At 38.7% G+C, this 26156-nt stretch overlaps 1 protein-coding gene across 4 annotated transcripts in view; it reads left to right on the top strand.

Annotated features, from left to right (window-relative positions):
- The window catches only part of HECTD1 (HECT domain E3 ubiquitin protein ligase 1), a 104638-nt gene that overhangs the window by 63171 nt on the left and 15311 nt on the right, over positions 1-26156 (top strand). For 3 of the 4 annotated variants that reach the window (XM_036736765.1, XM_036736763.1, XM_036736764.1), the window contains exons 19-28: positions 159-264; positions 6987-7121; positions 7198-7337; positions 11975-12298; positions 12874-13040; positions 13142-13318; positions 18441-19256; positions 19909-20130; positions 24854-24987; positions 25608-25730. In XM_036736765.1, the coding sequence (XP_036592660.1) occupies positions 159-264; positions 6987-7121; positions 7198-7337; positions 11975-12298; positions 12874-13040; positions 13142-13318; positions 18441-19256; positions 19909-20130; positions 24854-24987; positions 25608-25730 (2344 nt within the window). The remainder of the gene's footprint in view (positions 1-158; positions 265-6986; positions 7122-7197; positions 7338-11974; positions 12299-12873; positions 13041-13141; positions 13319-18440; positions 19257-19908; positions 20131-24853; positions 24988-25607; positions 25731-26156) is intronic. The other variant, XM_036736766.1, reaches the window with a different exon arrangement.

Here is a 26156-nt window from a genome sequence, read left to right as displayed (position 1 = left end):
TTCCTTGATAAATTAGCTCATTTGGTTCAGTTTCTATTATTTTATCCAGTTGGATAATAGCTATTAGACAGATCTTTTAATGTAATTGTGTTTTTTATCATTTATTCAATGTTTTGGAATATTTACACTCTTTTTAACAATTACTCTTGTCTTCATAGTCGTCCAGCAGTTGCATTAATTCGGAAGTTAATAGCGGTGCTAGAATCTATTGAACGTCTACCTCTCCATTTGTATGATACTCCAGGATCTACATATAATCTCCAGGTGAGCACAGAACACATGAGCTATTAAAAGTGGTGAATGTTTATAGCTAAGCAATCTATCCTTTTGTTAAAAGGTTTGTTGTTATTTATATTTGATTGACAGTATTGATTTTGACAGACTTTCAGACTTTAAATTATTTCAGGCTTAAATCCTCTTAGTACTTTCAACTTTTATGAAATTTTAGTTTTGAAGTAATCTAATGCTCGATTTTTTTTACCATGTGAAGTAAGGGAATTTTATGCACTATTTGGAGGTAGTCCCTTTTGTTGTTTTAATAGTTTAAAGTCATGAAGTAAGTACTCCCCTCTAAGCCTTCAGTTTTTTCTGTGTATATTTAAAAACGTGTGATGCTTTAAGTAAAAAGCACATGTGTACTACATGGATGTGTGCCTGTTTTAGGTTTATAAGAGCCTTATAATTTTACATTTTCCCTGTCATTTTACTTACTGATTTTTATCCTGCCTATTAGTATTCAAGATGATTCTGATTATTCATTCTGCCTTCTATCATATTAGGTATCCCCCTCCACTTTGTGTCATCTGCAGATTTTATAAGCTTTATTGAAATCTTTGATACTTCATTTATAAAAATGCTGAGCAGGACAGTATCATTCTGAATCCTGTGGCATTGTATTGGAGACGACTCTGTGGGTTGGTACCAATCAATGAACCATTGCTTTTTGGGGTATGGTTGTTCAACTGGCTGTATAAATCCTTGTTTCGCTATCTTACCTGTCAGATTGTTACGACAGAGTTTTAGATGGTTTTCTGAAATCTAGGTTACAATGTCTGACATTCTTCTGATAAATCATTAGTGAATTATGTTACAGGAAAAATCTAGGTTATTTTAGTTAGTAGTGAGGTTGGTCTTAGTGAAATTCATTCCTGAAGCTACTTAATCATCTCCTCTCTAATTTTGTGGGTTTTTTATTCTACTTTTGACACTTTGATGTCTTTTTTGAAATAAGAACAATTTGTCACTTCCTATTTTCTACTCCCCTTTTTTCATCGTTTTCCGGAGATTACCAGTTGTGGCTCAGTGATTCTTTAAGCGTGTCAGGGTATAATTTCTCTGGGCTGAGAGTTGACTTATTTGAAGAGTCTAAATGTGTTCTTATTTTATCACCATTCCACTGTAATCGTTACACTCTTTTCAGTTTGAAGTTATTTTCCTTACTGACACAAAATATGGTTGAATAGTGTTGACTTTTTGTTGCACGTCGCCTTTCAACTAATATCCTCGAGTATTGAGCCTTCCTCTTTTTTTCCTCTCTGAAACCAAACATGTGAAAAAGTTCTTTTGTTATCTAGCTGCGTTTTTAGTGTTATTCACGAGTCCCCGCTCATTCTAGGCTTGTAACAAAAACAGTAACTCACGTTTATGTAGTATTGTATTTATAAATTTATAGAGCACTTTATTCACAGTAACTCTCCGTGCTCTTCTGAGTTTGTACTGTCCCTGTGTATTCAAGCTCAGTTAAGTCATGTGCCTTTGCTTCCTTCTTCAGCACATTTACTTTGGTGAATTTTTAATCTGTCCTTTGTAGTTGGTCCGTGTCCTTTCATATGCCTTCCATAGGTGATCTACCCATTGTCCTTAAGAGGCCATAATTAATCCTTTTAAGTGTCTGATGCATACCAGAGTTATTTGGAAGGGATTTCTTAACCCGTAACCAAATGGGTATCCAACTTCTGCTCGGAGATAGCTAAGTAGAGGGAGCCCATGACCTCCCAAGGTAACCCATTCCATTTAGGGCACTTTAATTATTAGAAAGCTTTTCCGAACAGGCTCAATCTGCCTTCTCGCATCATTCCTTGCTCGTGAGAAGGACTCTTAATTTCTCTTCCACTGACGGCCTTTCACATCCTTGTAGAAGGCGCTCCTGGAGTCTTGGCCGCTGTTTGAACCCAGCAGTCTGGCAGCACTATTGTTTGGTTCGTATTTCTACGTAGATGCCGCACGAGTGATAGGAGACATTTTATGGAATTCTTTAAGATTCGGGTAAACTTGTGCGTGCGCCGTTCCTGATCTACCCGTTTAGTAACCCTGTCAAAAGGGAAACGAGGTTGGTCCGGCATAACTTGCTCTTGATGAAGCCGTGGTGAGTCTTTTCAATCCTCGCTTCCTTGTAAACTTTTCTAACTGTCTCTTTAAGGATCTGTTCAATAATTTTTCCCGTCAAAGTCAAGCTCACGGGTCTGCATTTTATAGACTGTTCTCTTAACAGAGGTCAGTGACAGTCACTGATCCATCCATCTGCCAGTTTTTCAGTTTAGAAGGTGGTGTTTCGTCTGACAGCCTCACAGTCTTCCTACTTTATCTTGGGTCTCAGCTCCCTGCTAACCATTTTCATTCTCTCATTTCCAGAACAAAGTTCATTCTGCTTGTCAGAGAAAATAAGCAAAATAAGAATTGAACAGCTTGGTTGTCATACATTGTCCCATCCACCCCAAGGAGTGGTTCTCTCCTGTCTCTGATTCCGTTCCACTCCATCCCCGTCCCCCCCAGCCCCGCTCTGAGCTCTAGCTAAAACAACTCCGCTGCTCTTGTCTTAGATTTCCTTGACAGCCCTATTTTATTCACTTCCCAGTGTGAGACACACAGGAACTTCATATTGGATCTCACCATTATCCGGTAGTATGCTATTTACCTAATTAAAAAGAACCTTGACATTTCTGTGACGATAATCTTATGTTATATGCTTCTTTATTTCTCAGCCCATACTTAAAACCTCTAATCCCTCTACACCTGTTGGTACTCTTCAAAAAAAAAATTACCTCTTAATTTGAACTTGAAACACCAAACAGCATTTCTGTGTATTTAGCATAATACAGGATTATATATGAAACTGAATCTCTACTTCTTAGCACTTTTTTAATAGTGTATAATAAATCTTATACTTTGAAAACAGTCCTGCTTGTCTGTATTTACTTTAAGTTTTTTTTCTTCTGTGCATTTTCAAAAATGCTTAAATGCCTTACTTTTAAAAAGAAAGTTAGCATACTGCCTCCCTCCTGCCCAAACAAACCATTGGTCAGTGTTTGTAAGTCTTTACAGGTTATTTTTCTTTAGAATGTTTTTTGTCCTTGTTTGAATGGACTTTTTTCCCTCTGGTTCTGCTAATTTTACTTTGCATCAGTTCAGACTACCCAGGATTTTCTGCAGTCATCTAGGTTGTTTCATACGAGTGTGGTAATATTCAGTCATATTCATATACCATAACTTTTCGTTTATGTGATCCTCAATCGATGGATATCCGCTTAAATTCTAGTTCTTTTTTCTTCCTATTTAACTCTGTCTTTAAGATTGGAAAGTTTGTTTTGTTTTGAACTATTCTTCACTTGCTACTGAAACCTCCTCACCCTGCTGCTTCACCCTCCTTTGTTTCCCTGTTGAGATTGAGGGATTTGTATTCAATGCTGGGTGTGCTCGCATGTGCTTGTGTCTAATGTGGCTTCGTGCCAAATCTAGGTTCTGCTTTCTGCTGTACTTTTTCGTGGAATGTTTGGTCTCCTTTAAGGCTGGTCTACTTGAAGCACAAGAAACTTTGGATCCTCCTACTTAATTTGAGGAGAGGGAAGACACCATCATTATTTTTGCTTATTTGTCTGTTGTATTTCCCCATTAGAACATAAGATCTTTGAGGTCAGGGACCTTTTTTTGGTTATGTTTTGTTTTATTATCTTAGCACCTGATGTAGGTGTTTAATAAATTCTTATTGGATTGAGTAGGTGCTTGTGTATGTGGCTATTTTCTTCATTAGTACTTTCCCTTTTTTTGGTTCCAAATGATCATTTAGGTAAACTTAAAATATCTGTTTCTGAATAGGGAAGTTGGCTTCTTTGGAGACCCATGACCAGTACCTAGGTGCCTCACCTGTACTTGCCTGGTGTCTGCTACCTCTCACTACAGTATTTTCCCTGTCAGATATTGCCAGAAAAATGGTAGCAGCTCATCTCAAAAGGAAAAGAGTACAGATCAAAGAGTTCAGATGACAGGCGTACACAAAAGTGACTATTATCTTACCCAAAAACTCAGCCAAAGTTGTTTCCTTAGAAGCAAATTCTGTGTTTGGGTAGAGACATTTTCTCCCTGCCTTTGGGAGAGATGGCAAGTAAGTTTGGTTCAGATTAACTTGTACCTCGTAAAAGATTGAGAAATTTGTAGTTACCATGTGCTCATAGTGAAACATTGTGGTGTAAAAGAACAAAGGATGACTTCAGGCCTCTGGACAGGTTGTTTAACCACTTTGAGTATTGCTTTCTCACCAGCTTATGCTTATGCATTATTGGGGATGTGCGGACTTTACAAAGTAATTGTCAGAGGGGCGGGTAGAGTGCTGGCCCTGGGGTTGGGAGGAACTGAATTCAAATTTGGCCTCAGATGTTTACTGGTTGTATGACCCCAGGCAGGTCACTTAACACTAATTGCTCCCCCCCCATAAGAACAAAAACAAAATAGTTGCCAGAATCAAATGAAATAATAGAAAAGACTAGTCCTGGTTGCTGGTGGTAGAGCTGAAGGGGCTTGGACGTGTTGGAGAGATCTTCCTCACTTCGAGATGGGCCTTCCTTCTGCCTTGCCTCTGATGCTAAGCGCCATGTGCCCTTTTGGTGCCTACCTTGAGTTTTTACTGCCACAGTATTTAGCATGGAGTAAATTTAGATAAGACAGTCATGCATTCTTTTGTTTCAACAAATATTTGTTGAGCATTCTATTGTATCCTATTCATTTAGTCTGACAAAGAAGAATAAAGTTTGTTCCCTGTCCTTAAGGAGGGCAGTGAGTGATACACAGATAGTTGTGACTTGAGGTGGTATAGAGCCACCAAGTTATGTCGCTGTCATGTTTATGTGGCACTTGATGTTTCCCAGAATGATTTTCACATGTAGTCTTCCCTTTGGTCTTTAAAAACACTGACATAGGAAGATCAAGGGACTCAGGAATGAAGGGGTTAATGACTCGCCCAATATAAGTCACCTGATTTAATTGTTAAATTAATTGTTAAATTTAATTGTTAAAAGTGTTAAAAAGTGTTAAAAGTTAAAAGTGTTAAAAGTGAGAGTAGAACCCGCCTCTTTCATCTTCTCCATCTAGTACTTTTTGTTTTTGGGGGGAAGAGAGAGAGAGAGAAATTGCTCGTATCTAGAAGGATTCATGGAATCATGGGCTCAGATTTGAGAGGGGCTTTAGGGGTCGTTAGTCTGATCTCTTCGTAGAGATTCTTTAGTTCTATCCATCCATTTTCACAGAGGAGCACACTGAGGTCTTAGAGATTAGGTGGATTGTTCCCAGTTACACAGTCAGTGGAAGAGCTGGAATCTGAACCCAGGTCCTGTGATAATGGAGTTGGGCCTTGAAGGTTAGTCAGTATTGGTAGTAAAGAAGGAGATGGGTCTCAGTAGAAAAAGGCAGAAATGGGAAGAGGTGGGGGGCAAAGTTATATTGATTCCTTTTGGGCTCATAACAGGTTAAATAGGGAGAACAGGGCTTTTAAGGAGAAGTATTGTTAGCAGAGAGCCAGGGTTTAATGAAGGTGAATAGATGAAAGGAATTCTTGGGGAAAAAAAGTAGAGAATATTGTAGGTTGGCTTTCAACAGAACAAAATTTCTACTTTACAAAAGGGGTCAGATGATAGGGCTGAACTGCTTAGCAAAGGAGGGGCTTGGGGTAGGGCTTGTCTCTGGAGGATAGTATGAGTAATCACTACAACTCCATTAAAGCCTAACCCCAGACGCATGACTTATGTATAGAACTATGTTTTATCCCTAGGGAGCCTCGTACTTTTACTGAAGCAGAGAGTTTGGAACCTAGACATGGAAGAAGAATTTGTACTCATTCCTTGTTATATTAAACCAGAAGAACGTGATTTCCTTGTAGTCTGTTCCACGTAGATTTAAGGGGAAGAACGAGAACAAGTTTTTTGGTAGGGTTTATTTAAGGCTTCACTCTCAGTCTTTTGGCCAGGCTTTATGTGAGATCAGTAATCCAGAATAGTGGTGTGGTCTCTGGTATAGAAACTGAAGAGGTTAGCAGAGTGCATAAAGGATAGAGTTTCTGGAACAAAGCAGTTTGCTGTCCTATCAAAGCAATATAATTTGTAGAGTTAACTGCAGATATCATTACTATGCTTGGTGCTGAAGAAAAATGTAGAAGTAAGAGTCCTTTCTTTCTAGAAACATACAGTCTTAACCATAAAAATACACAGAAACACATTCAGTTATATAGCACACATGCGTACCATGGCTGATACACAGATAGGAGATGACTTGTACATGCTGGGTGTGCGCAGTATTTGTTGGTCAGCTTATTGAAGAGCGGTTCTGAAGCTAAGTCTGTAATCAGTTGTTACCCTTGTACTGTATGTTTCTGTTTGAGAACTGCATGGAAAATTAACATGTAATGGCTAATTGTAAAAAACACTTAGAATGATGGAAAACAAGCCACTGAAGTTAAATTATTTTATCAAAATGTCATCCGATTGAAATTATGTGAAAATTCAGAGCAGTTAATAGTTTCTATGTGAACTGTGCTTTCCTTGATAGTTCTTGCTAATTTTTCATTCAGCCTGTCCTAAGAATTAATGAAAAATGATTCAGTTTTGCTGCTGATGTGGTTTTCAAAAGTTGTCTTCATTAAAGTGATTGCGTTGTTACATTTCACGGTTCTAGCATAGCAAGGCATTTTATGAACTATTTTCCTGTGTTTTTTTTTAAAAAAGATATTGACGAGAAGATTACGATTTCGCTTAGAACGTGCATCTGGGGAAACATCATTGATAGATCGAACTGGAAGGATGTTGAAAATGGAGCCCCTAGCCACAGTTGAATCTTTAGAGCAGTATCTCTTGAAAATGGTAAGTTTTTTTTTTCTGTCTAGTTCAAGATAGTGGAATAATTTGGGTTGAAATGGTCTGTGTTCCTTGTTTTCAGGTAGCAAAGCAGTGGTATGATTTTGATCGGTCATCTTTTGTTTTTGTTCGGAAACTACGAGAAGGGCAGAATTTTGTATTCCGGCACCAGCATGATTTTGATGAAAATGGAATCATTTACTGGATTGGGACAAATGCTAAGTAAGTGAACTTTCTTTTGATATATGCTAATAGTGATCTCATTTGGAAAGCTCCATGATTTCATAATTGTGTATACCTACTTCTGCCAGTATCTATGCGTGTCACAAGCACTCGGTGCCTTTTATCCCATTGCCCTTCTGGTCCATGTTTTTCTACAATTTTTCCTGGGTCCTTTCTCTGAGGGAAAACTGTGGTATTGCTTTTTTTGCTATTTGAATATCTTAGTTTAAGACCCAGACTCTCCCTGTGTTTTTCTCTCCTTTCGTGATGAGCCTGTTTGCTGTCACGATTGTAAAGCTCTTCTCTGTCTTAGTACACTAATTTGCACGTAAGTAGTCACTGGACAAACTAAAAGCGATTAGTGTTTGCCTATCATTGGGCAAGTATTTGTTAAGCACCTATCTACGGGGCACTAAATACAAAAGTACAAGGAATGAAACAATTCCACTTGCAAGGTTTTTTCCTTACTTCAGGAGACAAATATATAGTGAATTTACACAGTACAAATATAAGCTGAATAAACGTAAATAAAAGAGAGCAAATAGTTTGCCTCAATCTGCATTCAGACTCCATACTTCTTTCTCTCGATGTGCATAGCTTTTTCCATCATGAGTCTTTTGAAACTGTCTTTGAACCTTGCAATGGTGAGAGCGGTCAAGTCTATCAAAGTTAGTCGTTACAGAGACTGTGTGTCTATAATCGTGTATAACATTCTCCTGGTTCTGCTCCCCTCACTCAGCATCAGTTCATATAAGTCTTTCCAGGTTTTTCTGAAGTCTGCCTGCTCTTCATTTCTTATAGCACAGTAGTATTCCATGACATTCATAGACCACAATTTGTTTAGACATTCCCGTTTGAGGGGCATCCCCTTGATTTCCAATTCTTTGCTACCACAAAAAGAGCTGCTATAAATATTTTTGTACATACTGGTCCATTTCCCACTTGTGTGATCTCTTTAGGACACAGCCCTAGCAGTGGTATTGCTGGGTCAAAGGGTATGAACAATTTTATAGCCCTTTGGGCATAGTTCCAAATTGCTCTCCAGAATGGCTGGATCAGTTCACAACTCCACCAACAATGTAACAGTGTTCCAATTTTCCCGCATCCTCTCCAGCATTTATCATTTTCCTGTTTTGTCATGTTAGCCAGTCTGACAGGAGAGATGTGGTACCTAAGAGTTGTTTTGATTTGCATTTCTCTATTCAGTAGTGATTTAGAACTTTTTTTTATATGACTCTAGATATCATTAATTTCTTCCCCTGAAAACTGTCTGTTCATATCCTTTCACCATTTCTCAAGTGGGGAAGGACTTGTATTCCTATAATTTTGGCTCAGTTCCCTGTATATTTTAGAGCTGAGGCCTTTATCAGAGACACTGGTGGTAAAGATTCTTTCCCAATTTTCTGCTTCCCTCCTAATCTTTGTTGCTTTGCCTTTGTTTGTACAAAAACTTTTCAATTTAACATAATCAAAATTATCCATTTTGCATTTTGTAATGTTCTCTATCTCTTGTGGGTCGTGAAATCTTCCCTTCTCCATAAAACTGACAAGTAAACTATTCCTTGCTGAGAACCTGTATTTTCACTGTGAGTTGTGCATCATATATACTCATTCAGAACATTTGAATTTTTATCTCCTAAACGATTTTTGTTGACCTGCATATTGTGTGGTGTTATTTTTAAGATTTTGCTAGAGTAGAGTTTGGGGATCCGGGTTTTCTACCTCTATTCAATCAGCCATCTTGGCCAGAATTCCTCGTATTTTTTACATTTTTTTTTTGTTTCAGTCAATTTTCAGTTGTTTCCAGTTCTTCATGACCCCATTTGGGGTTTTCTTGGCAAAGATACTATAGTGGTCTGTCATTTCCTTCTGGAGCTCGTTTCACAAATGAGGAAACTGAGGCAAACAGGATTAAGTGACTTGTTCAGAGTAACACAGCTTAGTAAGTGTCCAAGGCCAGATTTGAACTCAGGAAGATGAGCCTCCCTGACTCCAGACCCAGCTCTCAATCCACTGCATCATCTAATTGCAGAAATAAAATGTTATTGTATCTTAAAATAAAAATTTATCGTATTTAAAAATGTAAAAACCTCTCTTTGCTTCAAGCTTTACTAACCCCTGGTCCAGTTAAGAGGTGATGAGGGACTGAGCTAAGGTGAACCAAATTTTGCAAGTAGAGAGAATAACTTGGATTTAAAGATGTTGCGAGGGTAGATACGGTAATATTTGGCAACTGAGTATTGATGTGAGATGAGGGAGAGTGTGATGCCAAGGTAACATACGGGAGAGATTGGGAAGAAAGTGGTGCCCTACAGCAACGAAGAAGCTTGGAAGCGGGAAGTTTGTGAAGGAAGATAATCAGTTCTGTTTTGGGTCGTGTTAAATTTCAGTTTGTCTGAGACGTACAGTTTGAAATGTCCCAATGACATTTAGTTCTCGGGCCGGACATACTGCACTGGGCGTCATCCCCAAATCCCTGAAGATTGGACTGGAAGAGGTCGGCACTAGAGCATGGAGAGCACCTGGTTCATGTTCTCACAACCTCATGTCTGTAGAGGGCCAGCTCTGAGAAAGTCCATTCTAGGATAAGATACAGGCCGGGTTTTCTGTGAGGCCTGTTCTTGCCCTTGGGCTGATAACTCAGAACTTGGGCTCTCCAAAACCCCGTCTACACGTGCTGCTCAGAATGAAGTACTCTTTCCAAAGCTCCCAGGGCACCACCTAAACACCACCTGTGGGCTATTAACACAATATTGTTTACTGCAAAAGGGGAACAAAGCTGGAGGAAATCATGCAGTGCAAATGTTTTCACACAGGAACTTGTTGATCTGCTTGCCTGAAAACATATATAAGCCCTGTCCCTCAGTTTAATAAATGGAGCTGTCCTTTACTGTCCCGCCTGGCCTGTGTAATCTTTTCACTCTCTGGTGGCCACGGCTGCTGGCGGCAAGTGGCGGCACATATCTGCTTTGATGTTCTGGCTGACAGCCAGTCTTAATACCATAAAACATTACTTCTGGAACATCTGCTCTTGGTTATATGGATGAAGGAACTTCATTTTGTTTTTATTTTGTGTGTGTGTGTGTGTTCACACCCTTTATAGCACATTGTTTAAGAGATGCATTTGAGGGTGAAATGGGCCTGCAGAGAGTTTGGTATGAAATGTAGTTGTCAGATTTTTCCAGTGTGTTTGTAGATTAAAATTGGAATCATAAAGAGAAAATGACTTATTTTCTGCTATCGCTTGTGTATTATTGAAAACAGGTGCAGTTTTCCAAATGCAATACAGTAAGAGTTCCCCATCTGACTCATTTATGGGCCCAGTTCATTGTGTACTTGTGATGCTTCTCCTGAATGTCATAGCCTTCCTACCTTCATTGGCAACAGCAATTGACCTGCCACATGTAGACCTTATCACTCCTGTGCCCAATGTATTATGTAAATTTTAACTATTAAAGTTGGAAAGGACTCTTGGACTTCACTCAAGACATAAGACGATGTATCCTGGGTAGGGGGCTGGGATAACAGGTTTAAAGGGCACTCAGGGACTTGGCCAATTTAAAATCACATTTGAAGACCTCAAATAAAGGAGTTATCCAGGAGAAGGGTGTCTTTATCATAAATGATGTCTTCACCAAAATTCCCTGTGCCTCCAGCCTCCTCCCTCTCTAATCTGCTTGCAAAGCTGCCAAATTAATCTTGGTCCCTGTTGCCTGTAGGATGCATTGCAGTAGAGTATAAGCTCTTTTAGTTTAGGGACTGTCTCGTTTGTGTGTCCATCACTTATTACTTACCTACCTATATCTGGATAGACGGCACACTTCCTCCCCACCCTCTTTGTAAGACCTTGTTGGTTTTCTGGCCCTTGTTGAACAATTAAGGTTTTTTAGTCAGATTTATCAGGGGGTCTTGTGTAATTAGGATATGTGAGGAAAAACAGATAGTGTCAAAAGGGTATTTCGGACTACCTTTTGCTCTGCTCGGTCAAACGCCATACTTTCTGTTCTTGGCCACGCTCATTTTTTTGTGACCGTGCAGCCACAGTAAATTTTCTGCAAAAAATTTGTGTTTTTTCCTTCTCATATATTTTCATTGAGGAAACTTGAGTTGCATGCAAAAACCATTCCCCCAAAGTCTCTGTAAGCAGCATGTAGGTCAGTAGTAGTTAGAGCGATGTTTGTTGTTTGTTTATTTTTCTGAGATTGGGAGTTGGATGGGCAGCTGTAAATACAAATACAAATGTCATTTCTCAAACAATATAAAAACTGAGGTGAGTTTTGTAAAGCGAAGGGTTAGATGAGGTGAGCTTCAAGATTCACCTTTTATCGATTACCTTCTGTGGTATCAAGATTAGCTGTCAGTGGGGGCAAATAAGTGAAGTCATCATGATGGAATCAGCCAGGTTTTCATAATTGTTTTAAATATATTTGGATGCATTTAATAATTGATCATCCGAAGATGATGAAAACGTATTAAAATTATTTAATGAGACTGAAAGATACTTAATTGTGAATATTGCTACCTGTGGCATTTCCATTTTAACTCGCAGGTTTCCCTCATTCCTCTTTGTAAAAAATAGAAGGAATCAATATAACCAGCACTAACATTTTCCTAATATTTTGATTTTATATCTTTAGAACAGCATACGAATGGGTAAATCCAGCAGCCTATGGATTGGTGGTAGTAACATCGTCAGAAGGAAGAAATCTGCCTTATGGCCGCTTAGAAGACATCCTAAGCCGGGACAGTTCGGCGCTTAATTGTCATAGCAACGACGATAAGAATGCTTGGTTTGCCATAGATCTCGGTCTGTGGGTAATTCCATCAGCATATACATTGCGCCATGCTCGTGGTTATGGAAGATCTGCACTTAGAAACTGGGTCTTCCAAGTATCCAAAGACGGACAGAACTGGACTACCTTGTATACGCATGTTGATGATTGTAGTCTGAATGAACCGGGGTTAGTTGAGGATCGTCCTTGTTTGAGGATTTGTTTCTTTGTATATGTGGTATTTTAGGGTTATTTTTCTGTATGATTTTTTAGGAAAATATATTTTATAAAAGCAATTGTTTAGAATTTGGAATTTATTAATGTAGTATGTATTCTCAACTTGCATATTAGAAAATTGGGCGTTAAAGACATATAGAACATTCAGATCAGTCAGAAACATTTTTTAAGCACTTATATGCCCGGCACTGTTCTAAGCATTGCTTTGAAGTTAGTTTAAATACATTGATATAAAATGTCATATATTTGCATTTTGCGTATCAAATCTGTTACGGGGGGGGCTTAAATTTTTTTTTCTTTTGACATAATTGTAAGGAATTTTACATATTGGTTTCGTGGGGGAGTTGTCAAATATTTCTTGACAAAGCCAAGAATTCAGTGTACTAAGCAGATCTGCCCTTTTAACTGATTTATCTGGCCTATTTTTGATGAGAGTTTACACTATATTAATTAAATAGCAACATTTTGAAGTTCATTTTAAAACTTTTATTGTTCTTTTAAAAATATTTTTCTCGACTCTTAAAAAGGTCAACGGCAACATGGCCTCTTGATCCACCAAAGGAGGAAAAGCAAGGGTGGAGGCATGTGAGAATCAAACAAATGGGGAAGAACGCCAGCGGCCAAACACACTACCTCTCTTTATCTGGGTTGGAACTTTACGGCGCTGTGAATGGAGTGTGCGAAGATCAGCTCGGTATAGAAATGATACGGAGGGATTTTTTCCAGTGTTGATAGAAAATTAACTGTTGTCAAATGTGAGTTGTTTGTCACAGTGTTGGAATTGTCATTTCATAGGAAAAGCAGCTAAAGAAGCAGAGGCTAACTTGAGAAGGCAGCGACGGCTAGTCCGGTCCCAAGTCTTGAAGTACATGGTTCCTGGAGCCCGGGTAATACGAGGAATAGATTGGAAATGGAGAGATCAGGATGGCAGCCCACAAGGAGAAGGCACTGTCACAGGAGAGCTACACAATGGTCAGTAGGTGCCTGTGAATTTGAGAGTTAGGGGCTTTTTAAAAATATCATTTATTTTGTGTCAAAACTTGGAATTGATTTGTGCTTTTTTCTCTCCGTTTCACTAATATTTCAGAGACTGAATAGGTATATTCCGAATTTTTTTTTCAGGATTGTGACACTTCTGATGATTATAATAGCAGCCGTGGTTTATTTTACAAAGAATTGAAGTAGGCAGATCCCAAGCTATCTCTGCATATTGGTGATTTTAAACATGTGATAACTATGATGGTGTAAGGAAAAGGAGCTGAAATTTTACTGTTGCTTTGTCGTGCACGTAACTTACAGATGTGTCTTTTCTTAGCAGCTGCGATGTTCTTCCTTGTCTCTTATTTTATGATAGCCTGTAGATTTCTTGTCTTTCTGGCTTCACTAGGATCATGCAGTATTTATTTTCTTGGTACTGCAAATCCTATTAAAAAGCATTTTAAAAACTTCCTATTGCACAAGAACATGAGGGATCTGTGTGATCAACTTTCCTTTTCTCCTACCATTCCCTTTCTTTGTGAGACCTCCGCAAGAGTTAAATTCGTGGAGTAAATTTTCTGTTGATTGTTTTACCTTATCATTTATTTCCATAAGTTCAGTGTTATCTAAATATATGTCAGAACTACATTAGAGTGTTGCTGCTGAAGTTAATATCCCCATTCCCTTAAGAAATGGCTGTTTTGAACTGTGAGCAGCTCTTGGTGTGGTTTTTAGTTTACTCTATCCTGTAATGCTGATCAGAATATCAGAAATGGTGAAAGTATGTGGGTCCTTTTCAGTAGAGACTTGCCAAATGAAAACAATAAGAAGTGAATTTTCCATTTTTTCTTGCTCATGTACCTTAAAACAGTAGTCAGCTATTATGCATGTAAACTGACCATTTAAAAAAGCCAAAATAAGAACTTTGTTTATGTTTCGGCACACATTCTCTATGAATGAGAGCACATTTTTTTAAATGAATTTTAGTGCCAAGGAAAGAGCCAAGATAGATTGATTTGTCTTGTACTTAGCAGTAGTCAGGGTGTACCTGGTGCAACTCTGCAGGGGAGAGGGGCTTGATTCTATTGGCTCGAGGCACATAGAGAATTAGGGTTTTGAATCTCTAAGATTAGAATTACTAATAACAGTTTTGCTGGACACTCTCTATATTAGAGAGACTTTGTGTATGAGATATGTGTTTTTGTAGCTTATAAAATAATTATCAAATGGTTACTAGGGAGAGAGGTTGTGTCTGTACAAATTAATTTTCAGTGAAAACCAACTTAATCCTATCGTAAAGTCAAATATGAAAAACTTTTACATGTTGATAGGGGATTTTGGGTCATCTAAAGTTGTGTTCCTTTCCATTTTTGTTTGCATTTGGTGGAACACCTCTCCATTTTTTTCTTTTTCCACAAATTTTCTCTCTAGAAGTTTCAGCCCTTGTTCTTTCTTGGGACTCATGTCATACTCACGTTTCCCCCTTAAATTACTTAATAACACTAACATGTTGAATATTAGCTTTTTTGTGTGTGGTTAACTTTTTTTTAAAAAAGATCCTTATCTTAATTATTTTTTAAGTAACATTTTAGTTCTTTGAATCAGCAAGCATTTCTTTCCTTTCCCTTTTCCTTCACCTCCTAGAAATAAAAATGCACTGACAAGCAAAGCAGTCCCCACAGTGATGTCATCCAAAAATGTCTTAGTGAGTTCCCTAAACCTGTAGCCTCTCAGTCAGGAGGCGGGTAGCGTGATTCACTGTTGTTCCTCTGGAGTCGTGGTTGGTCATTGAATTGATCAGAGTTACTAAGTGTGCCAGTGTTTGTTTGTATAACGTGGATGTTCTGGTGTAAATTTTTCTCTTGAATCTGCTTGCTTCACTCTTTATCACTTCATGGAAGTCTTCTTAGGTTTTGCTAAAAATGTCCCCTTCATCATGTCTTCTAACGGTGGGGTTTAATTCTTAGACCATAATTTGTTCAGCCATCCCCAAATGATAGGCACCCCCCTAGTTTCCAACTCTCTTGGGCATTAACTGTGATGAAACATAAAGGGGAACTAGACAAAAATAGTATGAATGATTTTGACAGACAAATGCCATAATATTACCTACTCATGGTTAGGTTGAGCAAATAAAATAAAATTTTTTTTTTTTCAAAATAACTTGCAGATTAAATGAAATATCAGTAAACATACCAATGGGTTATTTCATATAATTAGGTGAACTTATAGTAAAATATATAGTAGAGAGTTTCTATTAAAATTCACATGGAGGTGAGTGTTCCTGTGAGCACTACACCCACTCTTGTGAGAAGTATAATAAATGCCTTCCTCTGCCCAAAAAAAAAAAAAAAAAAAATTCACATGGAAAAACTAAGTTGGACAGTAATATAATGAACACCTATGATAAACCAAACCAATAAACTAGCACTGTCCAAACTCAAAAAGTTATAGAATAATTATTATAAAAACTGTCGAGTATTGGGAAAAGCATAGATTGACTAATGGAACAGAAGAGAGAATCCAGAAATCAAATCAAATATTTGTACAAGATAAGTGTTAGATAAACACACAGTTAGAAGTACTAAGGAATGGAATCACTGTTAAAAATTGCTGGATAGTTGTATTAAAAAAAACGAGTTTGGATCTTTTTAAATCTTAAGGGTCCAGAGCTGAAACCAAGCTATTACCTCTTCTCCCTGTGGTACTTTTAGGAGGTCAAAAGAAATACTCACTTGTTGAATTTAGTGTACAACATAATGAAATCTAATTAGATCAGAAATCTAAATGTTTAAAAAAAACTGTCGAGAAAGAAGAATAGGCATTCCATTTCCTCAGGTTTTTGAAGAAAAAACTCAATTAAGTTGATTGAAGTGGTATTTATAGTTTATACCAGCAGGAGTTCTTTGTGCATACTCTCCCACCCCTAATCTCAGTCCCCCTTACCAGACTCTTACCTTGTTTTTCATCAGACCTCTTGTCCCAGGTTTGATGGGTGCTACCACCACTGCTACAGAGCTGAATCATTATTCCTGCTGTCTGGCCTCCCAAATTAGAATTCTGTATTTTCTCCATAGAAACATTAGTATGCATATCAGTTATCTTCTCTAGAACTAATAATATACAATGATTGGTAAGTTTGATAAGGGTTTGTTGAATAACCTCACAACTATTTGTTATGATGTTTCTATGGGAAAATGTGTTTTTAGTTTCAAAAAATTAACTTAAAACTGCATTTTTAATAATATAACTGGTTTGTAAGTTTGGTCCTGTCTGTTTGGGAAGGAACTAAAGAGAACAGAGAACATATTTCTAAAATCTCCCGCCTCTCCCATTTCTTTCTCTGCAAGAGAAGAAATGTGTGAATTTCAAAGGGCTACTGTGCAGGCAAAGCCAATTAAGAGGCTAGTCAAATAAAGCAAATTAAATCCAGTTACAATTTTCTGTGAACATGCTCAAATCCATATAATTAACTCCCTTGGATAATTGAGTTGCCTATATTTTGTATACAGTCAGGGGTGTTCTAAGAGGACCAATAATATTTAAAGTGACCATGCATTTACTTCTTCCTTTTGCTTATAATGTTCAAACTATTTTAAAGTGGTCGAGTTATTAAAATCTTTTCCATAGATAGATCCTGGGCAAACATTTTGTTTCGATATTAATTACATCTCTTGAGTGAGAGACAGATAAAAACATGAAATAATGTATTACCCCAATATTAGTAGCCAGCATGCGTGTTGCTTTAACGTTTATAGCGCATGTTACCTGTGTCATCCCACTTGGTCCTTACGACAGCCTCGGGTGGGAAGTGCTGTTACTGTTTTCTCCAGTATACAGATGAGAAAATTAATGCAAAGAGAGGTTAAATGCCTTGTCCAGGGTGACATAACGTCTGAGGCAGGATTCAAACCCAGGTCTTCCTCATTCCAAGTCTAACACTCTATCCGCTGTGCCGCGTACCTGCCTCAGATACAGTTTGAAATGGGAAAATGGCCGTAGCTTTTTTATGTTCAAGAAAAGAAAGTATGTAGTACACATTTTTCTTCTTAGATTATAAATCTTAAAGATTGTTAAACTTTCTTCTTTCTCAAATCAGTTTAATGTTTAACTCATGACTTTTAAATTTGATTACCTCTATTTTATATTAAAATGGTTTCTTTTTCAGGTACATATTAATACAGATTGAAAGATTATAATTCTTTATTACGATTCATTTTAACATGCCCACAAATGATACATACAGTATATAATAATTACGGACCAAATCACTGGCTTTGAAATTTTCTATGCCTAATCCATCTTATAATAAGGCTCCACTAAAAAGAATCTCTGAACTTCGAAATCTGACCAAAATGACAAAAATTGTCGTTACTTTGAAAAGTCAATGTTTTATTTGTAATGTTCTCCCATGGATTGGTAAAAATTTAAAGGCTTCCTTCAGTTTTTGCAAAATATTATCAATGAACCAACAGTTTTTTTATTTTACATGATTTTGTGTTTTTCCAGAGAGAGACTGACCACCTGACTGTATAATTTTCTTTAGCATAGTGAAAAAAGGTTTGTTCCTTTCCTGAGTGCTTGTACAAGCATTCACTTAGAAAAATGAAACAGAAACCCTCACTGGGAATAAAATTCCCTGTTCATTTTCTATGTATATGATCAAACTGTCAAAAAGTAGAAAAAGAGTAGAATGTAGAATTTAACACTTTTTTCCGAAGTGTAACGTAAAAATTTTGCTCGGAATTGATTTTGTAAATAGCTGGCCTATAAGAGTTTGCATTTCTCACAGTAGACATAGGCTAAGATAAATCAGCGATTTGCTTCTGGTTACACAGCTAGTTGAACCCAGGTTTCCTCCAACTCCAGCTCCTATTCATAATCATATGACCCAGAGAATGCTGGCCTTGTGGTGACATTGGTGACCTTATGGAGACAAAGGGTTTAAATGGATTGAATTTTCACATCTCCTATTTAATTTTAGTTGGCAGACGAAAGTTATTTAATGACTTCTAGTAACTCAGAGATACAAAGCTGATCCCGTGTTGCGGAGCTTCTGTCTGACACGCTCCTGTCTGCTTTGTGTTGGGTCTCACAAACTCCTGTCCCTTTCCAGGCTGGATTGATGTCACCTGGGATGCTGGTGGCTCAAACTCTTACCGTATGGGCGCAGAAGGAAAATTTGACCTCAAGCTTGCACCAGGGTACGACCCTGATACAGCGGCATCACCCAAACCTGTTTCATCCACTGTTTCAGGCACAACACAATCATGGAGCAGCTTGGTGAAAAACAACTGTCCAGACAAGACCTCAGCTGCTGCAGGTTCCACAAGTAGAAAAGGAAGCAGCAGCTCTGTGTGTAGCGTGGCCAGTAGCAGCGACATCAGCTTGGGTTCGACCAAAATGGAGCGGAGATCAGAGAGTGTAATGGAACAGAGTGTAGTTTCAGGAGCTGATGTCCATGAGCCGGTGGTCGTTCTCTCGTCTGCTGAAGTAGGGTCCTCCTCCAGCGCGAGCACCAGCACCTTAACAGCGGACGCAGGAAGTGAGAATGCCGAGAGAAAGTTAGGTCCCGATAGTTCCGCTCGCGCCGGAGAGTCTAGCGCCATATCCATGGGGATCGTGAGCGTCAGCTCTCCCGATGTTAGCTCAGTGTCCGAGTTGACTAACAAAGACGCGGCTTCGCAGAGACCCCTTAGCTCCTCAGCGAGTAACAGACTCTCAGTGAGTTCCCTGTTGGCCGCCGGGGCCCCGATGAGCTCTAGCGCCAGCGTTCCCAACTTGTCCTCTAGGGAAACTTCCAGCCTGGAGTCTTTTGTCAGGAGAGTGGCGAACATAGCGCGGACCAACGCCACCAACAACATGAATCTGAGCCGGAGTAGCAGCGACAACAACACCAGCACCCTGGGCAGGAGCGTGATGAGCGCGGCAAGTAAGTGAGCCTCGCCGTCCGGGCTTGGAACGCGGGATTCCGATCGCGCTCTCGTGTTTTGGGCTTCTTTCTGTATCGAAGGGCTGAAATTAATGAGGCTCTGAACCGAGGCTCGCTCGCTGCAGCCCGGGGGCCGAGTCCGTCCCACGTCCTGTCTTCGGACAGCCTACTTTATTTAAAAATGTAAAAACTGCTTTTTAAAAAGTGTAAATAGTCACGGCTGCTCTTGTTCTAAACTAAAGAAACTTCGGCCTTTGGTTCCTAAGGTGAGCGTGGTAAGAGGGAGCCGCACTTCGTAGACGTTAGGGTTAGTCTCATGCAGTTTTTGCCTAGCTCTCCATTCAGTTAGTCTTAGCTGGGGAAAAGCTTCGGTTCCAGTTGAAGTGACTAAATATTCAAAGTAATTTGTTTTGGAAAACTTGACTCGAAAAGGTGAATTATTTTAGTTCCTGTTCGTATTCAGCCACTTTTAGTTACGGTTTGAGAAAATTATAGTACGATGAGACAGTTTGGTTACTTTTCAGTCTTCACAGCCGTTCTGTTTATTGCTAAGCCTGCGTAAAAGTGATTTTCCTTGTTTTGGTTTTCTTGTCTGCTGCTGTGCACACGGGTACGTTTTTCATTTCTAACTTACCACGTTTTTAACCTGTAGCTTCTCCTCTCATGGGTGCCCAAAGTTTCCCTAATTTGACTACAACCGGTACGACGTCTACGGTGACGATGTCAACATCTAGCGTCACCAGCAGCAGCAACGTAGCCACGGCCACAACCGTTCTGTCAGTTGGTCAGTCACTAAGTAACACTTTAACCACCAGCCTCACATCGACATCGAGCGAGAGTGACACAGGTCAGGAAGCGGAATATTCGTTGTATGGTAAGTTATTGTGAAGTTTTAAGTTGTCGGCTGTTTTATGTAGTGATTCTTTTTCTCCTCTGGGAGAACGTAGACCTTTCCTTAAAAATGTTTAAAGAAGTGCTCACTATGTTATAACTTAAATGTGTTGATTTAAGAAATAAAAAAATATTTTAATTGGCATAATTTTATAATAAGTAGACATATAGTTTCTTTTATAGGAAAGACAAAAAATGTAAAATACCTTCGTTGGATAAGCAGAGGGTGCTGGGGGAACTGTCTTAGTAAAGGAAAAAGAAATAAAAGTACAGGTGAATAGGCTATGTTAAAATGGTATTTTAAAATTGATTTTTATAAAAATGATTCTTCTTGTGTTTTCTACATTGTAAATATGTTAAGGGTTCCCCTGCCTCATCCTCCAAACCATATGATCTTTTACTTTCTTCCATTAACATTTAAATTTTGTTATTTTGTAACCACGCAAATTTTGGTTCAACCTGATGAAATCTGAATTCCACAAACGTTTATTAAGCGCCTGATATGTGCAAAGGAATGAGCCTATTATGAAATTATAATCCAGTGAAGAAGAGACACAAACAAATAACTGTAAGAGAAGTTCTAAATTGGTAATGTATAGAATCAAACATGGTAGGTAGGCTAAGAAATTTAGAGAGGGGATCAGGGAAAATGTAAGAAAAGGTGGTACCTGGACTTGGCCTTAAAGAGAAGGATTTCCTTAGTAGACTGGGTCAAGGGAAGGCTGTTTCTGGCGTGAGGGATCTAGTGCAGCAAAGCATGGAGGTAAAAGAAGTCATTCTAGTTTGAAGCACTGGGTAGGGTACTGAGAGATGAGACTAGAAATGTAATTTGCAGCTAGATTGTAGAAACCCTTGAATACTAAACTAAAACGTAGTTTGTATTTTATTGTGATATATATTTGTTTTATATTGATGCTTGTTGAGAAGGGAAATGATTAGGAAGGTTGTACTGGCCCTAAATTTGGGCCCAAGTTTAGTTGTCACTTACTACATGTAGTATCTGTGTGATCTTGGGCAAGTAAGGCAGGCCTCAGTTTCTTATGTAAAATGAAAGAGTTGGACTATATGATCTTTAAAGTCTCTTCCAGCTCTAAATCATCTAAATTTTTTCTGATTTTCTGAAAGTTGCAGAAGCTGAGTTGGAAGGGACTTCAGAGCCCTCCTAGTATATAATTCCATAAGTGAACAAGAATTCCCCTTTACAACCTGACCAGGCATTTAGACTTTGCCTAAAGACTTCTACTGAGGAGGAATTAACTGCCTCCCAGAGCAGCTAGCTCGTTCCATTTTGGGGTAAGTTTTATTAGTAAAGACCCAGTATGTCATAGAGGATAAAAAACTGACCTTGTGATTAGGAAACCCTGGCTTCAAGACTTGCCTGTCAAGCAGAGAAGTTCACAAGTCATTAACGTCTAAGTATCCTAAGCCAGTAATCTCCATACTCTTGTTCACGTACTCATATCAGTTTAAAAAAAGAACATGTACCGCAGTATGTGAATGCTTATTTATTTTTACATTATATACATGTACAAGTATTAATAATTTTAGACGTTAGAAAATGTCTGCAAAAATAGAAATTTAAAAGGGATTTGCTAAAGATGAGATGATATTTGAACTTTGAGTCATTATGGTACCACTGGAATAGGAGAGTGTGCTGGTCAGAGCGCGATTTAGGAACAGAACTCTGGAGGCTTCATGGAGGACAGATTGATGAGGGGAGGACAGATGTGAGGCAGGGAGACCAGTTAGGAGACTTTTGTGATAGGCTGTGTGAAGGGGACAAGTGCAGGAGGTGTGGTCATAACAGAAATGAAAGGATTTGGCAGCTGATGAGAGGGAAATGGAGGAGTACAGGGAATTAAAGGGTTGGGAGTACCAAGTCTAACTGGAAGAATGTTGGTGTCTACAGCAGAAATAGAGAAGTTTAAAGGGGGATGGATTTGGGAGGAAAGATAATGCGATCTTAGCCTTTCTAGCTTCCTTATCTTGGGTTATTCATTCTTTAGCACTCAAAAATAAAAAGTGTGGGTGTGGTGGGGCTGTCCTCAGGCTACCTCTCCAGACTGCTGAGGCTGCTGTTAAGGAGTACCTGCTATAGTTGCTGAGTGGAGGAAGGATGGGGGGTGGGAAATGCTGGAGCTTAGGGTTAGGGTTGTAGAGAATTTGGCCTTCACCTAGTTGTGTTTGTCTATGTTTTAACTGCCCCGAGGCTGTGGGGAATGTTGAAATCCCAGGACACCAGTGGTGTGAGAGCTTTAGGGGGATGGTGTAGTTGTGGTGGGGACAAATCTCCTTCTTCCCACCCTCCCATTGGTGAGTTAAGGTGTGTCCCTGTCCCCCAGGGTCCCTGGTCCCTGCTTTGAAGACCAGTGTTGTAAATAATGAGTAGCTGATCTGCATCAGTGGAGGGAATTTCTATACTGGGAGTTGCTTATACTGAGGAAATCACAAATATGGATATCTGATCTATTTACATCAAGCCCACATTTGAGTTTTGGTAATTTTCATCTTTACAGTTCTTAAAAATAGCTATCGTCTACTGTCTGAGTTGTTTCTTCCTTGCATTAAATATTTCCAGTTCTTTCAACTGTTCACGTTGTGAATTCATTTCTCTCAACCGTTCTTGTTTCCTCTGGGTGTTTTACATTTATTTGTGAACTTTCTATAAAATGCAGTGCCTAGAACTGAACACAATACTGGTTTGTTTTTTTAAATTTAGTTTATGGAGTAAAACAAGCATTTCCATAACAGTATAGTATAATAAAAAGAAGATGCTTGCACATGAAACTGCGAATCGTTATGTACAATTTGCTATTCCTTATACATATGTTATCATGTAAATTTCTTTTTTTCCCTTTTTTTAAACTTCCCCCCACCCTTAGATGGCTACCATTAGACACAGATATACATACATACGTACATGCATACGTAATACACATACGTAAGATCGTTCTATACTTCCGTCAGTTCTTTGTCTGGATACAGATAGCATCTTCCTTCATGTATCCTGTGTAGTTAATTTTGTTATTTATTGTGGTCACAATGACTTGGTCACTCAAAGCTGGTCTTAAACAATATCACTGTTACTGTACACAGTGTTTTCTTGGTTCTGCTTATTTCACTCTTCATTATTTTGTGCAAGTCTGTCCTTGTTTTTTTCTAAGATCATCGAGCGCATCGTTTCTTACAGTGTCCCATCACAGTCGTATACCACAACTTGTTCAGCCGTTCCTCAGTTGACAGGCTTTCTTTGCCAACACAAAGAGAACTCCTATAAATATTTGAAATCATGTAGGTTCTTTTCTTTTTTCCCTGCTGAAACAGTTGACTAAGCCTAGTCCAGTGGTTCTCTCACCTTCTTTCTCCTGGAGGCTTCTCAGCGTAGCCCAAGACTGTACCAGCTTCTGAGGGCTGCTGTGTCTGGTCCTGCCTAACAACATAGGCTTAATTATGCAGTGCTGTCTTTCCACTGTAACCCCGCTTTTTTCTTTTTGGATCCATATTCCAGGCATGGGGCCTATTCCATCATATCTTCCTAATACTTGTCAGGCCAACTTTTCCTCATTGCCTTAAGGTGTCCGGTTCATCTCACTTATTTTACTGTACATTTGTGTATAGATATCCAAGACCATAGATTTTTACGAGTCAATCATTAAACTTGCATTAAACACCTACTATGTTCCAGGCACTGTGCTTAGTGCTGAGGGTACAAAGAAAGATACAGGCCAGCCCCAGTTCTCAAGGGGCTAATGGAAGGGATGACTCGTGAACAATTATGTACAAACAAGTTATAATATGATAAAGTGAAAACAGTCCATAGAAGGAAGGGACCACCCATTTCTTTCTTGTATATAGTATTCTTTGAACTTCTGCGTCCTCTCGTGTTTTAGTGACTCTGCAGTTATGTCTCTGGAACCATGTAGACTGTTTTCTTGTAAGTTAGCTCAGGATCTGAACCAGGAACTGTTTCCTGCTGTTCTTTTGGTTAATAATGGACTTTCTCTGCTTTTACCTTTTCTATAAAATGTAAAAGATCATTCTTGGCTACTACACATTCAGACATACATACATACATGTACACCTTTACATGCAAACACACGCATATGGATGACTGTATATACATACATGTGTGTACATAGTGTAAATATATGCAGCAAGGGAATGTGTTAATATAGGAAGAATAGAACAAAAGAAAGTTAAGCTGTGGCTCATTAGGTTCTTCCTTTCTTATTTCTATTAAACATATCTATAAGGCACTCTTTTGTAATGCTAGTGTAATAATATTTAGAAGGCCTAATTTAATTTGTGAGACATCTAGTTAGAAATTTTCAGTAGCATTCCTAGAGTAAAGAAGGAAAAAGAAACACCTGTTAGCTATTTGAGTGCCTTCTCGCAGCTTGAAGAAAGGGAGAATCAGTACAATTAGATAATTTTCCCTTCCAGTGGACCATGAGAAAAATAGATAAAATAATACATTTTTACTACCTCACTTCTGTTAGATTACTTCATTAACGTCATCTTGCCTATTCGTAGCCAATTTACCCTACAGATTCTCCTTTACATCACATTTGATCCTTCATGTATAATTTCATGCTTTCTTCTTGTTTTTATCATGTGTTTTTGGGCTATAAAAGGCATTTCTGTCAGGTATTTTTTGTCAGTTCACCAATGACTTTGACAGTGAAATGATTGCCGTCATTCTCCAGATTTTCTCGATAGTTGTCGTGCCAGTACCTTGTTAGCAGAGTTAGATGACGATGAGGACCTGCCTGAGCCCGACGAAGAAGATGATGAGAATGAAGATGACAACCAGGAGGATCAGGAGTATGAAGAAGTTATGGTAACAGGAAATCAAGTGGTGCCCTGAAAAGCACATGGAAGTAGAAGTTTGATAATCAGAGGAAAGCTCTCTTAGAGGGGGAATTGGGCATTAAAAAATCTGTTCCGTGCACATTGATGGAGTTTTTGACTGATAAGGAAGAAAAGCTGGATTATCAGATTTAGAGTTGCACCATGGCATTGAAGTAGATGTTTTCTTTATGAGAATTATAGCACCTCAATGCAGCTCTTTTGTGTGTTTCTTTTTAGTGGGCTGAATTGGACTGTTTCGTAGTTATCCAACTAAGTCCAGTTCCTGAAAATTTATAAGAACTTGAATATATTGGGTCTCCCTCTGTTAACTCTTCTGTTTGATCAAACTTAATAAAATGAATTTTTAATGGGGAAAGATAGAAGCTATTTTTAGTGTCTGTGGCTTAGAAAATGAATAATAAATTGGTTACAGTTTTATGATCAAAAAGAGAGATACTTACAAACCAATTCATTTTTTAAGTTTTTCTGAAAGTGACCTATAGAGATAAAGTTCCCAGTTTTAATATATCAGTGTGTATTGATTGTTTCAGAGCAAAATTGGTTGGGGTAGGAGAAATAACAAATCTTTTACACTTGTTTTTTTTTGAGATCCTGAGGCGTCCATCCCTGCAGCGTCGGGCAGGTTCCCGCTCTGATGTGACCCACCATGCTGTCACATCGCAGCTGCCACAGGTCCCTGCTGGCGCAGGCAGCCGGCCCCTTGGGGAACAGGTAGGTTTATCTTGTCTTTATCCCTAAACCTTAGCCCCTTTACCTCAACCTATAATACATTTTATAATTTTTTACTCCAAATAACAAAAAAGAGCTTTGAAGAATATGCTGTTGTTTAAGGTAAAGAGTAGAGATAGATAAAAGGAATCTCCACAGAACAGCGGGTGACATTTTCTAGGACACATATGTCCCTGGACATTTTACTTCCTTGGGCTTGTGAAAAAGGACTTGGGCAGGGCAGGGCGAGGCGCTTGTGGGAATAGCTGTGGTAGCTGAGACACAGCGTCTATCTCAAACTCTTCCATCTTGGCCATGAGGAGCAGGGAGGTCACACTGGCCAAGTTTCTGGTTTTCGGTACTTTGCCTCTCAAGGTCACGTTTCATTACTTTCTGTGGCATGCTAAGAAAAGTTTCTTAGTGGCTAAG

This window comes from Trichosurus vulpecula, chromosome 8 (genome assembly GCF_011100635.1).
Source record: "Trichosurus vulpecula isolate mTriVul1 chromosome 8, mTriVul1.pri, whole genome shotgun sequence".
In the NCBI taxonomy this organism is placed as follows: domain Eukaryota; kingdom Metazoa; phylum Chordata; class Mammalia; order Diprotodontia; family Phalangeridae; genus Trichosurus; species Trichosurus vulpecula.
This window is presented reverse-complemented; position numbering and strand designations above follow the sequence as displayed.